Source organism: Cheilinus undulatus, linkage group 8, assembly GCF_018320785.1.
Source record: "Cheilinus undulatus linkage group 8, ASM1832078v1, whole genome shotgun sequence".
NCBI classification, from domain to species: Eukaryota; Metazoa; Chordata; class Actinopteri; order Labriformes; family Labridae; genus Cheilinus; species Cheilinus undulatus.
The window spans coordinates 41,891,750-41,910,279 of NC_054872.1; the positions used below are offsets into that span (position 1 = coordinate 41,891,750).

At 39.0% G+C, this 18,530-nt stretch overlaps 1 protein-coding gene across 1 annotated transcript in view; it reads right to left on the minus strand.

Annotated features, from left to right (window-relative positions):
• The window catches only part of nr2f5 (nuclear receptor subfamily 2, group F, member 5), a 40,081-nt gene that overhangs the window by 12,474 nt on the left and 9,077 nt on the right, over positions 1–18,530 (minus strand). Inside the window, exon 2 of the mRNA XM_041792565.1 lies at positions 2,244–2,524. Coding sequence (XP_041648499.1) covers positions 2,244–2,524 — 281 coding nt within the window. The remainder of the gene's footprint in view (positions 1–2,243; positions 2,525–18,530) is intronic.

Below are 18,530 nucleotides of genomic sequence, written 5' to 3' on the forward strand. Positions count from 1 at the left end.
TCATAGATTTAAACATTTATTTAAAAAATACCGTTTCTCTTGGCTGTGAAGTCTCTGCTTGAAAGATGCTTCCTGGGCAAATCACCCATGTTAAACTTTGAATGCAAATCTACCCACCTCTACATTTATACATTTATGACTTTGCATGTGGAATACAATTAAATTTACTTTAACAGAAATCTACAAAGTAGTAGTGTAAAAGTGAAGGTGCAGCAAAGACTTTACACCAGAGCTCATCAACTGCATTTGTATAAGAGCCAGCTTATACCTATGCAGATGCCCCAGCGTTGTTAAAACTGTTAAATAAACTAAAATAAATTAAAATTGTTGTCAAATTTGTGGCCTAAACTTCAGCGAGGGAGAATTTGACATATTTAAGCCACATATTTCTGGAGTTGCTATGTAGTGCTTGACAGGAAACAGATCTTTTTATTTTGATTCTCAGAAAGTGAAAAAAGCACTCTTACAGCATCTGAACTGATAAGCTGATGGAGAAAACAGCACGTTTAACCAAGAATGGACCCACGAGTGTGTGTTTATCATGCAACTTATGTGCTATTAATGACTTCTGGATTTCTGTAAACTCAATTAAAAATTAAGCCAGTCTGGAAAAAAAGTTTCAATCTGACTTATTTCAGGGTTACTTTAGGTTACTTTACTTTAATCTGTAGGGATTATAAAAGAAATAATTATACCATACACAACTATATTGTTTTTCCTCTGTACTTTTTCTGAACTTAATTAATCATCTGGGGGCCGGATGAGAAGCTGTGGGGGGCCTGTTGTGGCCCCCAGGCCTCCAGTTGATGATCAGCACTTTATATCGTGTCCTAACTGGACACATGCTCGCTATCATCAGAAAAAAACAGTGAACATTGATTGTCATTATAGTATCCTGACTTCCACACAAAGAAGCGCAAAGAACGTTTTCCCCCATCTTCCCATTCCTATTTCCTGGTCTGTTGCTCATGTTAAGATGGACATGGGACAAGAGAAGAGGTAGTTGACAAGGGATCAGGAGTGTGAATATTTCTTTGATTTTCTTTCACTTTCCTCGCTTAACAGAGGCGTGTTAGCTGTTTTACAAAGTGGATATAGTTGTGCATTAATAATAACCGTATCCGTGTTTAAACACAGAGACATAACTATTCAGCTAAAAGCTGTTAAAGGCTACAAAGCACCACACTTCTGTGTGTCTGATTTTCAAATAAAAAGCACTAAATGTCATATCCTTCACAGGGAAACTGAAATTCACAGGACAGAGAATTAAAGGTGCAGTGTGTAATATCTAGGCTAGCAGAATTTAGTGGAAAAAACTTCTGAAAAACAAAGCACATCATGTACTAGTAGGCCTATCTAAATTACCGTTTAATCATCTGCTTTTGAGGTAGACAGTCTCCTCTGTGGAGTCTGTCATCTTGGATTTTTGCATCTTGCATGCACCTCAGAAGGGACCCAAAAACTGTTTTTTTAAATCCTCTGTTTGTCACAGTTACCACCAGAGAAGTGAGCGTCATAATCCAGAATCTTTCAGATGTTGCTAGTATTCCCAGTTTTACACACTGCACCTTTAAATCTTTAACGTATGCAGTATAGACAGCGAGCGTGCGATGTGATGCAATATCTGACATATTAGGCTACAAAGGAGGATGCTGGAGTGAGATGAAGTTTTACCAGAACAGCATGGTGTGATTGGCAATGACATAGCAGGACTCGGTGAGGAGGAAGTCATATTTCATTGTACTGCCTTGGGAGATTTAGCTATGACTGGCTGTGAGAGCTGGGAGGCAATAATTGAAATCAGCTGGCCATCAGATGATAGCATTTGGGTGTATGACTTACATGTCCTGCATGGACTAAAGCTAAGCTTTGTTTATCTGACTTAAGTTCACAGATTTTATTCATATTAAATTATTTTGCAAACAAATAAACGTTATCTTTGTTTTAGGTAATTGCTTTGTTGTTATCAGCTGATAAAACCCTACAAACATGCTGAAAAAGACTACAAGCTGCATTATTTTGAAGACTTAATAATCTGTAGATTGGAGAAGATCCTGAAATTTGCCTTTATTTGTTGCAAATGGGGACCAGCAGACAGATTTACACCCCACCTTGTATTTGCTTCCTGTCCTAAGTTTAAAACCTCTGTAGGGGCTTATGTACTCATGGCAGACATGTATGTTTATATTTGAGCAACGGAGGTGCATGCAAACTTGAATGAGTCACCAAAGTGTCCACCTCACCTGATCCATGAGCTGCAGATCAGGGAAGAAAGGGATGTTCTTTGCCCACTCAACAGCGCTGAAGAGCAGCCGCGCCGCCAGCTCACAGATGTTCTCGATGCCCATCAGGTTGTTTCCCTGCATGCACTGGGCTCCATAGCGTGACGTGGGGTACGGCTCAGCACGTAACAACAGAGAGATGAAGCCGGACAGGTATGGTTGGCCGTTGTACGGGTCAGTGCCGTTGGTCAGGTACTGTCCAGGGCTGCTTTGAGAGTTTGATGTGCGTCCTCGTTGTACAGCTGATGGAAACAAAACAAAGCAAAGATGAAAAACAGGTGCAGGAAGCTGCATGTTTAATTATATAACTTGTTCCAGTGATTCTTTATAAGCTGTCTTTGCGTGTTTCTTAATCTCAGTCCAGCTCATACTTTTAGACAGCAGGTGAACACCTACTGTCAGGCTGTTGTGATACTTTTAGGATTTAGGAGGATTTGGATACAGCTGAACCTGGTCTACATCCAAAAAGTTGCACGTAAAGCAAAACAAGTGAAACCTAAAAGCCTGCAGCAGAGAAAGAAGTCGGGAGAGGAGACGAATACAGAAAAGAAAGAGTGAAATTGGGCATGTCAAATCTGTCGGGTGGGGGGCTTTGCAGAATGGGGTCAGAGGGGGCGAAAAGTGTGGAGACGGGAACATTTCTCTGACTCTTAAATATGTCAGCGCTCGTCTTTTCAGGAGAGCGGTGGAAAGTGGTCGGGGCCAAGGCCATTCTGCACCGCTGTTGTGCATCAATGAGTAATGACAAGCAGCAGCTGGTAAAGATATAACACTTCTTCACACCTACATATGTTATGCACACAGCACACATGAATACATACGCTTACATCTCACCCCTCCCTCCCTCTGCTGGCAAATGGCTCAGCCCGAGGCGAAAAGGGCACACAGAGGCCAAGCTCTCGCACACATACACAAATGCCCCCCCAGCCCGCGGAGCAATGATGATGCGGCGAGTGCTCAAAGGCCCATTTGGAAAACACCTGTTCAGTCATCCCCACTGTCTGACTAATAACTCCATCTACTGTTACACAGAGAAAGAGACAGAGGGGGAGGGAGAGAGGGGCACTGCAAGGAGGCCACGTGTGCAGGAGAAAAGGAGGTAAAAGGGTGAAAAGGCGAGATAAGGTAGGGAAGGAGAGAGTGAGAGGTGATAAGTTGAAAGAAGGAAGATTGTGGGAGCAGAGTTCAATATGTTTGAATGAGGCTAGGGTTGGGCAGTATGTACCACAAATCACACCTCGATATTTTTAGCTGAATGGCGATACATGATACACATTTTCTGTATAGAAATATCAACATCACAGCAACAAGAATAGAACTGCTAGACACCTGATATTAGGCCTTTTTTATCATAAATTGGAGATAAATTACTGATTCCATGACTGTCATGTGGCAGATTTGTCTGTTAAACCTTCAATCTCACACGTTTGTTCATGGTCAGAGAATGACTGGACAAACCAATGTCACTGAGAAGAATAACGTTTAGTACTTCAAGCCTGTAAACAATGGCTGCAGGTGAAGAGATCAGCATGGATTCAGCCATAGTTGTATCAGAACTGGAAGGCATTACTTTATTAAAAGAGCAGCAAAGACCCACACATGCTGGACCCCCACCAGAACGCCAGCAATCCTAAGCAGCAATATTATTCAAAATATCTCTGGAACGGTTAGATGGATCTCTATGGAATCAAATGTGATAAAAAGCGTACCTTTTTGCTGATCTACAGATGGGTTTTGGCATTAAAGAACATTTTTAATCCAGGTGCAAAGGGTGGTACTCATTTATAGTTTTGATACTACAATCCACATAAATCCATGATAATATGACTATTTTATTACGTTTTTTTGCTATACAAAACCCAGCAGGCTTGCTAGCTCTCCTCCATCTGACACAAGAAGTAAAAGACAACAACTTCCTGTTAGCCTGTTGGCCAATCACTATGCTCTAATTTCTTCTTCTTTGGTGATAGTGACTTATCAGGGCCAGCCTGAGATAGAAAAAGAGGCAAGATAGTTATCTGCCACTTGGAGAGTTAAGAAAAAACAGTCCTCTATGGCCTAAAAATGAAAATAGGATATTTGGTCTGCTAAAATGGGATTAATGAGCATTTTGCGCACTGGAATACCCGTTGAGTGCAAAATGTGAATTGGTTTTACAGAGATAAATGGCTGTGATAGCTTCTGTTGTAAGTTTATTAGAAAGTTGTTTATTCTCCTGATAAACAAGATCTGTAGGAACTAAACAAAGATGTAAAAGTCTTGGTCACTGTTGATCTGGGTCTGATTTGTATAAAGTTCTACAAGATTCAATTTCTGTTTTGTCCTTGGTTTTTCTGGTCATATAACTTTTGATACATTAAGCTGACATCCTTGCAGCACACATATTATGATAGTCCAGATTGTCCTGAAAAAATTGATGTCTATAACTTGATTGTGCTTAAAAGGGTTGAGATTCTAGAGGCATTTTAGCACAAAGAATACAGGGGGGACAAAAACAGCGGAAACTGGCTTGGGGTTCTTAGCTTTTCTTGGTGGAAAAGATGTTTTTGCTTTTCTCTTGATTGGCTTCAGCAGGAGTTTATTCTACCATCTAGCTCTATTGATAGTGAGCATTTATAGCAGGTGTCGGAGCTCACATTACTACTGCTAAATGAATACGTCTTAGATAGTGCCATGCCCACAGGGTGCTCAAATCGATACCTATAGGATAAGAGAAAGTGGGTTTGAACTTAGTGAGTGAATCAAAGCTGTTTCAGAACTGTAAAGGATTGAGAAAAATATTGTAATAAAACACCCCTAGAAAATAGGAAAAGCATTTTCATGCCTGTCATTTAGAGTGGAAGAGGGTTGTGCTTGAGTGGAAGGTAGAACCAGATTTGGATACCCATCCCTTATGGTTTGTAGCTCTAATTGGCCCATAATGAATCTGACAGAACGTTCATCTAGTCATTCTCTGATGCTTTTCTTTTTAAAGGATCTACCCCTCAAACAGCATGTACAGGCTGTTGTCCATAAGGAATTAATATGTCCCTAGCTGCAGGCTTAAAACTTCCATCCATCCATCTTCTTCCGCTTATCCACCACTCAAGTAATTTAACACTGAACAGTCATAGCATCTCTTTGACACTATTTTTGGTTTAAAGTTGGTTAAAACCCACTGAGGCATGTAAACAGTGAACGACAGCAATCATTTATGAGGAAAAAAGGAACAGGCAGTGTTTAGGCTATACATTTTGGGTTTGGTTGTTAAGTGAGGTTTGTGGCAGAGGTTTTGAACTCTGAAAGTCTTCATTTAATTTAATTGTTTAAAGAAGTAAAAACAAATGTTTAATGAGATTGTTTTTTCCATTGGTTGGATGCTCAAAAGCTCGGGGGATCCCTCAAGCCATCTTAGCATTTGTGCCTTACTTCATTAAATGATCCAGGGAGGAGGGGATGTTTAGGCCCACTACTCCATGTGTCTGTGGAAAACCCCACTGAAATACTGTTTATCTCACCTCCAACCTTTCCTCAGAATTCCCAATGCATTTGGGCAATTTAGACAGTTTTTGCCTGCAAATTTTGGTAACATAAGACCCATTTTGGATGTCTAGTACCTCCAATTTGGTAGCAGAGGTATCAAAAAGGTATCAATATGATATGATTTTTGCTGGTTACGTAAATGCTCCTAAATAAAACAAAATAAATGTTATAATTCCACATTGAGACTAAACATTTCAAACGGATTATCTTGTGGTGATTCAGTAAATAACTATTATATACTGCATCAGGCCTGGAATCTATTTTCTGTTTTTAAATCAACATCAGCATAAAGGATACTGTTCTACCCTACATCTCATTGGAAGTATATCAACATATCTTGAATTCCAACACACTGCCCAGCCCTAACATGGTCAGAGATGGAGCTTCAGACCGAGAGCAGTGGTTTACATAAAGAGACAGGTGGAGGAAGGAGGGGTGGAAGAAAAAAGGGAGGGGAGAGGAGGGTTTGGAAAAATGCTTTTCAACCCCACATCACCTGTCACCTCACACGCAGCAGCTGTGTCAATTGAACGCAGCGTGGCACGTCTAAAAAACGAGAGGTCAAATCACTCAAGAGCGTGATAAAAATGCCTTTAATTCTCGCCTGTCCTCTGAGCTGAAAAAATACCGCAGCACAAAAGGTGTTGACCTCAAACTACTAGTTTTTCCCCCGTGAACTTGTGTCAACCCGTGTTCCCCAGAAAAGAATGTGCTCTCCTACGGCAAACAGCGGCAGGCAACGTAGAGGTGTTGCATGTCACTAAGACGACGTTGCACAACGGGACATTCCTCGTCACTCGCACTCCACAAGCTCTTGTTGCTTTGAGGACGGCTGTCAGATTAGCCACACGTGTCTGTCTCTGCAGGGTTTTATTCAACTAAGAAAATAAAACAGTGCTTGGAGGAGATGGGGTGAAGATGGAGGACTGGAGCTTGACAATTTACTCAGAGTTTACCCTGAGAAAGATGTTTTCAGTCACTTTGAGGAGCAGCAGTCTGAAATAAAACACTAAAGATACAGTGCTGTGAAAAAAGCACTCCATCAAACTAATTTTAAAATTAGACAAAGAAAACCAGAGAAAATACAAAATGCAGTTTTAAAATGATGATTTCCTCTTGTCTAAGGTTACAGATGACCCATGATTGTATCGAAGAAAAAAAAAAACCTTAGGTTAAATAAGCTCATCAAAATTTCCAATACTTGAAATACAACTTGCCTTATAGATATATCCATTATTTTTATATTTGGATGTACAGGGAGTTCCTAAGTTTTAAGTGAAAAAAACAGACATACAGTGACATATTTAACCCGAAATGTATGATTAAAAGAGAGCGGGCGCTGGATACAAACAAAAATAGTTGAATAGTTATGTTTTTTTTTCTTAAAGGGATATTTCAGTATTTTTGAAGTAGAGGTACCTAGCAGTAGAAGAGGCATTAGCCTCCAGTGATTTCAGTGAGCATTGCTCCTTTAAGTAGAACTTGCTGGTTGTACTGGCCACAGAGTTAGGCTATACAGTGTAACAGATGGGGACAGGTTTTCTGCAGAATTTAGCAAGTTTTCAGAAAAATGGGCCACAAAACAATACTGACTTTAACGTGTGCACTGTTCAAAATTTTGAAGCATTTTATTTTTGTTTTTACCGAGAAAACCTCTGTGTTACTACTTTTCAATGCAAGCTTTGGCTACCAGTAAAATGCTTTTGCATGGGAAATGCAGTAAACTAGAGAATTTAAGAAATAAAAGTCATCAAAGATTTTCAGAAAAATATTTTTTTTATGTTTCTATGATTTGGTCGTCTTACATTTGCGGCATGTACATGTGGTCTCATTGACTTGGAGGCAACACTGAGTGAGAGGAATGGTCGAGTTTATACGGAGTGAAGCTGCTGAGATTTGGTACTTGTGTGTGATCGGTCCCCAAAGTCACATGGTACAGTAGAATGGACATGTCTGATTGGTCTCCAAAGTCACGTGACCCAAACAAGCAGTAAAGGCAACACAGTCTGGAGGAGAGAGACAGGGAAGCACTTGGGGAGAAGACATATTTTATAGTCCTCATTTGGTATTGATATTTTAGAGAAACAAGATAAGAGAGATAAGAGTGGCCCACAGCAGATAGCTGCATTGTTCTAGTTGCAAATCTTTGGTCTGAATGTTAATCTTTCTAATGTGCAACCAATTTTGATGTCTAAGAGATTATTTTGTTGCAATTTCAATATCGAAATTCAAAAAGCTGTTATGGTGAGAGCTCTGATTTTAAGTACAAAAGTAGAAATAAACTTTTAGATCTGCTGTGTTGATTCAGAAAAACCTGTAAACTTGCTACTTTTGTCTACAACACCACTGAATGGCTCCCTAATGCTCTCAGTGTACAGCAGCATAGTTTCAGCATCCAGGGAGCTGGGTCGCTTGAATGTGAGCATATGTCGTTTTCAGGACACTTTGAGGGATTCTGTGAGTTTTCTCAGGAGGACATGACTCTTCCCTGACTGTCCATATCTAAGTCAGAGCACTTTCATAACCCAAAACTGTCACTCTGCCGTGGCTTGTTAATGTCTTTCACCTAAAAAAGAAAAAGTCTGGTAAACAGCCTGGTTTCTGCTTCCCTGGGAGTCCGAGTTATGAAACAATTCAGTCTTATGATTGATGAATTCACAACTATTAATCTGCTCTCACATTTATCAGTGGTTAATCCTGATGGTGGCCAATCTACTCGGTCCACTTGACTTTTCAAAAGCCTCATTGTGGGGGTCACTTGTGGCTGAGAGGCACAGCACTCGAGTCCTTCAGACGAGACACATCACTCTCTGTTTTTCCTCGCCTACAGCTGGATGACGAGACAGAGGGAGCGGAGAGGGGAAAAAAAAGAGCATGGTGATTGTAGAAAGGTCCAAAGGAATAAATAAAGAGAAAGACAGACATTTGTAGAGACAGAGAGATGTCGTATCGTGACAGAGAGGAGGGCAGCGAGAGAGCGGGAGAGACAGAAATGACATTAGAGAGAAACAGATGCCTGAGGATAAGGGAAAGGGAAACTAGGGTCAGAGAGAACAAAAAGGGGGATGGGAGTATAAAGTCTAATTTGGTTGTCTGCCATAAGCTGATTCCTACATTTTAATTGCAGCATGGCTGAGCTTAATGTGATTGACTTTGGTTGTCATCACAGAGAAAAATGGCTGAAAAAAAAGCTTGAAAACTCAACCAAACTTGAAGTTATTCTTCCTGGCAATCAAACTTATTCTGACGCAGAATCGAAGCTCTATAAAAAGAGCTTCAAATCCCTAAAACCCCAAACAAAACAGCATGGCGTGTAGGTAGGGCATAAAACGAGGGCAGGAGACGGAAGCAGAGGAGGAAAGTGCATGCAAACAGAGGCACCATGGGACATTTCAGCTGCGACTTTCAAAATGCCACTTCAGCAAATGGCAGCTGGCGGAGTGCACAGTTCACTGCCTGGCTGCCCTGGATTAGCCTCTGGGTCAGACTGTTAGTGGAATTACAGCAGCTAAATACAATTAAGGCCTATCAACATTTGGACTTAAAGGTCACCGTGCCGGGGCAACACAGAAGCATTAAAGATTTGGCTCAGTTGAACAGTTGCATTTAATAAGTAGCTTTTCCATTTCTAAAGCTTCTATTGGCGAGCAGAAAATAAACATGTTACCCTGCATGAACCCGGGGCTCTATGCGTGTGTGCGTCTGTGTACAAAAGAGGTTTAGAACGTTAGAAAATTCAGCCATCAACAAAATATCTGAACACGAGGTTTAAAGCTTAAAAAAAGGGATTGGAAGGATAAAAGAGAGATGTAATTTTAAACCCTTCACTGTGTCTATGTGTGCGTCTGCGTGAGTGATCCGGATCAGAGGGCAGCGTGTGATGTGACACCGAGGTCCCTGTGGCTCTCCTGGTTTTATTTTGGCCCTGAACTTTGACTTGCAGGTCAGCGCTGTGCAGCAGATAGGGGCTAATGAGTAAACCAGGCAGGAGAGAGAGTGGAGATAAAGAGAGAGAGACGTGAGGTTTGACAGAAAAATTAGGGCAGTTTTTTTTTCCATTTGGGCTGGTAGCTTCCATCAAGGCTGCCCATAAGGGGGAATTAAGGGGAGAGCTTTCTATAATCTATGCTAAACATATTTTATATTTAACCCTGAATCATAACCACTAAAACAACAATGGATTTTATTTATTCATGCTGTAGTAAAATAAATCCTTTCTGAAAATGTTAACCCCTTTTCTTAAAACAGTATTACCTTTTATTGGTAATGTTAACACTGATGATAGCACAATGACATCTAAACTACTTGGAAAGTAATGTCAGACTTCATAGCTAAGCCATGATCAAATGTAAGGAGGTCAGAAAATAAGTGAAAGGAACCGAGACAAATTTAAAGGAAAATAATTCAATAACTGCAATAATTGGCAAAAATGGGTTTAAGGTGGAAAATATTGGTAAAAAACTACCAACAATTGGCAGAGGAAGTGGTGAAATGGGGCAAAAATGGGATAAAAGATGCAAAATTTTGATTAAAGTGGTTAATTGGATGACAAAATGTGAAAGTGAAGCAAAAAAAAAATGGTGAGGAAAAGGGTGAAAAGGGGTTAAGAAGACAAAAAAAAGTTTGTTTTAAGCGAGGAAAGAAGTACGAGAAATGAAAAAAGGGACAGTAAGTGGCAAAACACTTGCATATTATGACAGGACAAAGAAGTTAAAGGGCTTATAAAGTAGTAAAAAGGGACAAAGGTGGCATAGGTTGGATAACATTGGTAAAAATTGCCAGTGATTGGTAGAGAACTTGGTGAAAGGGGTAAATTGGAAGACATAATGCAAAAGAGGGGCAAAAATTGGTGGGGAAAATGGTGAAAAAGGATTAAAAGTGGCAAAAAAAAACATGTTTGTTTCAAGTTGTGAAAAGGGGTAAGAGAAAGGCAAAAACTGGCAAAAAAAAATTAAAAAGCAGCTATAAAAGGAGAAAAACACTTGCAAATTATGACAGAATAAAGTAGTTAAAGTGCTTATAAAATGGTAAAATATAGAAAAAGGTGGCATAGTTTGGTTAAAAGTGATTGGCAGAGAAAGTGGTGACAGGCAGTGAAAAGGTGTCAAATGTGGGATAAAAAGATGCAAAAATTGGATAAAAGTGGTAAATGGGACAAAAATTGGTGGGAAAAATGGTGAAAGGGAGTTAAAAAGTGGCAAAAAAAAAATGTTTAAGTGGCGAAAAGAAGTAGAGAGGCAAATAAACTGGCAAAAAAAAAAAGAAAAACATATGTGGTAATAAGTGGCAAAACACTTGCACATTATGGCAGGACAAAGTGGTGAGAGGGGTTAAAATGTGGATAAAACGGGTCAAATAATCAAAAATGGAGAAAAAGAGGCCAAAAAGTTGCAAAAAATGGCTGGATTAAGCAGTGAAAAGAGGTTTAAAAGAGGCAAAATAGGTTAATAGATGCAAAAATTGCCCCTGGCCAATCACTGAGGTATTCGGCATCCAGTATTTGGCTGATTATCTAACCTTGCAAAGTTGATAGAGTGACCATGTTTGTCATCAGGTGGCTCTATCTAGCAAAGCTTCAAGAAAAACATTTTTTCCTGGTCAGAGACTGACCGGGCCAATCAACTTAATTTAACATAGCACTGAAATAACAAGCTTATTTCTTATCACCAATGCTTAGCGGTTCTAAATACTGGTTATCTTTGTCATAAACTAATCGTTGATATTGGCTCTGAAAACTCAACATTGGTTGACCTTTAAACAGGATAGCAAATATGAGCAAAACCGTGCCTGAAGAAAAGTGGAATATTGAAAAAGACCAGCTTGGGGAATTAAAGCAATGACTGGAGTGTCTTCATAATGTGTCTTTGTAATGGGGATATTTTCAGAGTTCAGTTTTCTACTGATGAGGTGGGCATTGAAGGGTTATTAGAGTTGCTGAAAATGTTAATTGTTGCACCCTCATGAAGTCAAAACCCCCCATAAGAGCATTAAATAAATCTAGCAGACTGTTTATTATGTATATTTGCAGAGACATTTGTAAGAGCAGACCGTCTGCACACTCAAAGGAAACCTTTTCCCCGTGTCTGTGTGTCGAACATGAAGGAGCAGAGGTATGCAGCCAACGTGACAGACACAACAGAACCAGAGTGCAGAAGAACCGGAGGCAGAGCAGGAGCGGGCGGGTGAGCGCTGACACAGACAGAGAGAGACAGAGACATGGAGGGCAGAGGAGCTTTGCGTGAGGAACTTTGCTCGCTCTGCTGTGCGGACGCCATGCCGCCTCACTCACTCTTTCTCTCTCTCTCTCTCTCTCTCTCTCTCTCTCTCTCTCTCTCTCTCTCTCTCTCTCTCTCAGACTTTGATGAGGCAGTTCCTGCATTAATTAGTAAACTAAATTCAGGCGGCACTCAGCGACTCTGATTCACGCTATCCTTATTTACACTTACACAGCCCCTCCTCCTCTCTGCGCTTTATTTTCAACCCAGCGGGGCACATCAGGACAAAGTGTGCGTTTTTATGCGAGTTCAGACCTAAGGTCTCAAGCTGTGCAGACATGCCATATTTTGATACTTGTTCATATTGTAATTTTCATCCTACAGTTAGAAATAAAGGGACCCAGGCTTGATTAACGTGAGCTGATATCAAACTGTTTGAGCAGCCAAATATTGTGACGCTAAGACACTTAAAGGACTAGTTCACCCAAAACACATATTCCCACTTTAGTGGTGTGCAGCCATGCATACACTTTTAGTTTAACTACTTTAGAGAAAGCTCTGCTGCAACTCTGCTAGAGTCAAGGTAATGACCTTGTTAAGCTTCATGTCATGATTTTTCAACTCTGCAAGACCACATTCTGTGCTTAAATAATACACAAACTCAAATAAAAGCATAAAAAACCACCTTCCTCTCTGTAAGATTACTTAAAGATTTGATTTAGAGGAGATTCAGTTCAATAAAACTCTTGCAGAATAACAGAAAAGGTATGCCACCTTTAATGTTCTAATAAAAGCCTTCATCTTCACACTTCTGTGCCATAATGAAATATCATAAGCCACGTCCATCAATTTGGTCTGACACAAAGGGCAGAAGCAGTGCACTTTCTCATTTTTGAGCAGCTTTGGCTGAAATGTGAGGGAAAAGGCAACTACAGAGGCCCAAACATGGATGCTGAACCATACAGTTAGTTTACTAATAAGTAAAGGTAGGCAATCGCCAGGGGCCTCATGCACCAAGGGGCCTCAATGCAGAGGTAAAAATAGAGTTTGATAGTCCAAAAAAAAATCCCTCGAAAGGACCCCAGACCCCCTACTGAGTTCAAACCTCTAAAAAGTCCCACCATATATTCATATCATAGCCAGGTAGATGATAAAGAAATATCAAATCAATGAAACAGTGAATTACTGTTTGGCAAAACCACATGGAACAAATTAAAATCCTCATTTGTGGAAGAAGAACTGATTTAACAGCATGCAGTGCATTTATATAGTTTACTTACTTACTTTTAAGTTAAACCATGTCTCAGTTGTATTAAACTGCTGAAATGTGAACTTTTCATGTTCTATTAGTGCTGCAGTTCTATGGCTGTGTTTCTATGGTTTAAGCTAAATGAAGGATGGCCTCATCCACATTTCTAAAACTGCTCCTGCCAACAGATGACTGGCACTTTTAAACAATACAATCTCTGTTTTTAATTAACCATGGCTTTAAAAACGCCTGAACAACATTTGTTTTAAAGGACAGGTGCTTAGGAAAGGAATTAATCCATCAAATTTGCAGACAAACTCCTAAATATCATTCAGTTGTTGGTAACTGAAAATCATGAAGTTCCTAATATTGGGTGCCCAAGACTTCTGTTTTTGTTTCTGTAATGGCACCATTATTATTCTATTTTCATTAAAGTCATTAACAATTCTGAACCTTATTACATTCAATGCAATTATCAAAAGAAGTACAAATCCAGAGAAAAAGACCAGTTTGGCCTTCAAAAGAAACCAGTCAACACCAGACCACCTCAAACAGCACTCTTCTTTCTGGATCTGTTTCAGTCATATCCTAAAGCTAGCCCGCACTAACAGCTCATGCCATAGGTGCTGCATGGAGAGCATAATTGAGATTGGATTGTACAATATTGGATTTGTGCCAATATCCAATAGGCCGATATTTAAAAGATTGTTTTAGCTGATACCGATATTTAGATGCAACTTAGAGCTCAATCTCTGGTTGTTAAAACACTCGATATTAGCTCTGAGGATAAACTCATAACTACATTTGGTCCTTAGATCACACTTTAAAGTGAGGAACGATGATGAGGAGAGAATGAGTTCAGCCTAAAACTCCACTGTTCATACAGCCATTTTTTTATATATTTATTGGCAGATTTCCAAAGCCAAAATGTCAGGAGAAATGTTCATATCTGCCTACATTAACATACAATTATATCGTGCATCCCTAATTGAGATCTTTGCGATTGTTCCTTTATGTATATGACAGCCAGTGACCCACCTGAAATCTGATTGGTCATCCCAGATGTCATTCTAAAAACCCTGCCAAGGACCGCCCTCTAGTTTAAACCTATGGTTGGGACCTCCCTCTAGAAAAACGCGCAAAATTCATTTGTGATCAAAGTGTCAAATAACAAAAATGAAATATACAATCTGTCCACTTTTTTCAATCAAAAACTAATATTATCCTCATACATTAGTTTGATTTGCTGTTTTCTGTAAGTAGTCTTACATATATAATACCTTTTCTTTTCCTTTTTAGAATTTAATAATAATGTAAGCAGGAATTTAGCAGTTCTGATTGGCTAGAGTTTTGTGTGTTTTTATGAAATATTTGCATTAAAAAGAATACACACATCGGTTTGATGTTGTCTTAAATCACATCAGAAAATGTTTAAAATTATTATCCCAACGAATGTTGGGACCCCAAGGAGGTTCAAGACTCCCGTGGATCACACTGCTACAGTGTAGCTTTATTTGCATTTGCATTTTGAAGTGTGAGGAAGAGGAGTCACAGCAGATTAAAACTAATGTGCAAAGTCCTCTGTGCTCTTGGAAAACAGGGGGTAATGTTATAAAGACAAACATGTTATCATAATAAAAAGCCTATACGTTTCAACCACTGAGCTTTTAGCCATTATATATAAAAACTTTTTGAGTATTTCCATCCTAACTTTTGCATTTTTCATGCTTGGAGAGCCCGGGTTCCTCATTATTGTGTGGATAACTTTAAATTGCAATACAGCTACTATGAATAGTCTACACAGCCCTTTTAAAATGACATATTTTGTGATTATTAAAATCAGGCTATAAGAGCTGTGAGAGGAATTCATAAAAAAAATAAAAACCATAACCAAAAAATGTGGTTGCATAAATAAATACACCCCTAGACTTCTACTTTGCGGAAACACATTTTTATGTCATTACAATGTTTTCTGTTAGGAGTGTCTCAGAGTGACCTATCTCAAATGTGCCCACTCTTCCTCATAAGAGAGCTCAAAGCCCGTCAGATTATGAGGACGTTTCCTGTTCACAGCTCTCTTATAGTCACCCCACAGATTTTCAGCAGGTCTGTGCACTGGCAGGGCCATTCCCCTAGTCTAGGGGTGTGCATATTTATGCAACATCACCCAAGTCAAACAGTCTGGATTTGCACCCATTTAGAGGCACAAATCCCATTTGCAGTCCTTGAATAAACATCTCAAGTTAGGAAACATGTTTTTCAGAGAGGATTTGGCCGAATTTACCCATACACAGTATAAAGAGAGAGATGAAATAAGCCAGTATCATTTAGAAAGTTTATATAAAACTGTTTGACACACAAGGAAGAGGATTTTAGAGCTGTAATAGATGTGCTGTTGGTTCTTCTGTTCCTATTTCACCTTAGACCACCATCCCTCCTGCTGTGCTTCCTCTCATAGAGCACTGATAAGATCACCAACCATCTGCCTAAAATATAAATGTGTTCAGATTCCCTGCAGTGCTGTGTTAGAGCGAACACAAGGCAGAGTGAAGGAAAGGAAGCCTTGTTGGGAGGTTAAACGTTCCTCACTGAGAATTTGCCTCTTTCTGAGTGATTACAAGTGACCTGAGTGACACAAAAAACAGGCTGAGCGACTTTAGTGACGCGAAGAGTGAGTCAGCGTGTCAGTGATTGACTTCTTCAGGACAAAAACAAACATTTAAAGGGAAGAGGTGAAGTTTTCTAACACTGATAAGTTCATTCATAAACAAACACACAAGCTGTGATGTAATATTAAAGTTAATGGAATCCAGCATATCACTTTTAATGGAAGCAGAGCGGACTGAACGATACGTCAATGGGAGCCATTTTCCTCTGAGAGGCCCCTGATAATGATGGAGTCTGTGAGTGTGCTGACAGAGGTTAAGTATTTGAATTTGTCAATAGCTAAATAACAGGGATAAGTGAAGGTTTTCAGAGGCACAGTGCTCCAGACAGACATGTTTTTTTGCTGTTAAATCGCCCACTGTGGAGTATGGATTAGTCGATACACGCTGTCTGTTAGTCTTTGGAGCAGCAGTGGGGTATTTACTCGCTGCGTTCACAGGCCCCCCGGCCGGCTCACACATTTGGACTTTGACTCCAGCCTGTCTGTTATTAATGTTTTAGTTTTGGTTGACCTATATTTTCTGCTGCTGTTGGTGTTTTGTGGGTCAGAGGAAGCACTTTGGTGAACGCGTGTTGAGTGTTGGAGATTCTTGTGCTACAAGGAGACTGTCAGTTAGCTTTAGATTTCACCACACCTTTACTTTACCCACGCTGTCAGGATCAAAGAACAATCAAATGGACTCATACGTCAAAAAACAACAGAAAAGTCCTTTCAAATTTCAAGTGTGGGGGTAAGACTAGGTTAACAGCTTTTTGTATTTTATTTCTATAAGTTCATTCTATATTATGACCGAACAATACAGTTACATGTAAAGATAAAATCTTTCCTTGAATAATTCAAATAACTTGATGACTGCATTTCCTCTGGGCCAATTCTTCACCTTGAGGCTATTTTAAATCACTTCGCTTCACAACTATGAAGGGTTAAAAACAGACATTATTTTGGGTGTTGCATGGATGGTAATTTATGTGGCACGATGCACTAACTGTGGCTGTTGTTGCAACTTAAGATGTAAAGTTGATGCTAGGAGTAAAAAGAGAATTCCACCACAGCATGTCGTCTCTGCTGCAGCACCTCACTCATCTAGTCTTCTGCTTTCAGTCCAACATGGTTAGAATACAACAGCAGTTCACATAAATTCATGTTTGCAGTTGAGACTGAGGCTGGTGAAGACCAAAAATTTACTTAGATAATATTTCATTCAATTATTTATTTAAATTTCACTGTGAGTGAAAAAAAATGCTTTATGTCTTTAGGATGAAATAGAATAGCTACTTTATTGTCAGGAGCACAATGAAACATTGAAGCCTTTTGAAAGAGTTCAGTATATAAAAAAAAAATAAATTAATTATAATTAGCAACACACAGAGAACGGCAGTTACTAGGAAGTAAATGGTTAAAGCTCCTCAAAGCACTTTATAAAAATATCTTCTCTTAAGAGAACCTGTTACAACTGTAATTACAGCAAATTTACATGAACAAGTAGTTTTTTAATGATCATTTTTTTTCTCATCTGCAATATTTCTTATAAGATTACCAGATTAACTGACAGAATAACAGATAGAATACAAACTAGAATAATAAATCACTGCAGCCCAAAGAATAATCCTATGATATCTGCCACTTATTCACAAAACATTTTATAACAAAGCACAAAGACCTAAAATAAAACAACTGCAGGTCAACAGAGCCACTCCCATCCTACTGTTAGATCCTAAAAGAAATTATTCTTATACCACTCATCAGCAAATCATGTACCTGACAAAAACTTCATGTCTCATACTTTTTCAACACAGTAGGTTTAATATTTTTTAAAGAATAAGTGATTTAGATATTTTGATTCCTCTTTCAGCATTGTTTCTAAACTCGTTCCTTTAACAGAAATGTTACATCAGTTTGGTTCTCAATCTTTTTCTTTCTTTCTTTCTTTTCTGTATGTAACTGTGTCTTTGTTTTGTTTTTAACACTGTAGACTGTATCAAATGTACAAGAATTTTAAAAAACTCTATTTTAGGGATGCACATTATTATCGGTCTGGTATTAGTATTGGCAGATATAAAAATTTCTGCCAGTATTTACATTCCATAATTTGCCTGTGTATTTCAGCAGATATCAACTCTAAATTTTGCCCATACATACAGTACCAATATATTTGGAGTTTAAGGCTGAACCAACAGACCTACATTATGTCAGTTGAGGCCTTTTTTTTTTTTTAATTTATCCTCATTCTTCAAGGACTAAAGTTTGTTTCCTTGTTCATCCTCTCACCTTAAAGTGTGTCCAAAAGTAGGGCTGGGAAATTAATCACAAATGAGATGAAATCACAATATGATCTGCTGCAATTTTTTAAATCGCAGAACATAGTATTTTAGCAATTTATCTGAGTTTTCTAGTTTACATTTTTATCAGTCATGACACCAAAAACTTACATGTCCACCACAGTTTTATTACCCTCTAGATTAATGGAAGCACTGATACTTTCCCTGTAACTAACTACCATCAACTATACTTGATCAAGATGAATTTATTTATATCAAACCATTCTTTCAGGTTTTATCTATTTTTATCCTCATTTAACAACTGCTCTGTTTTGA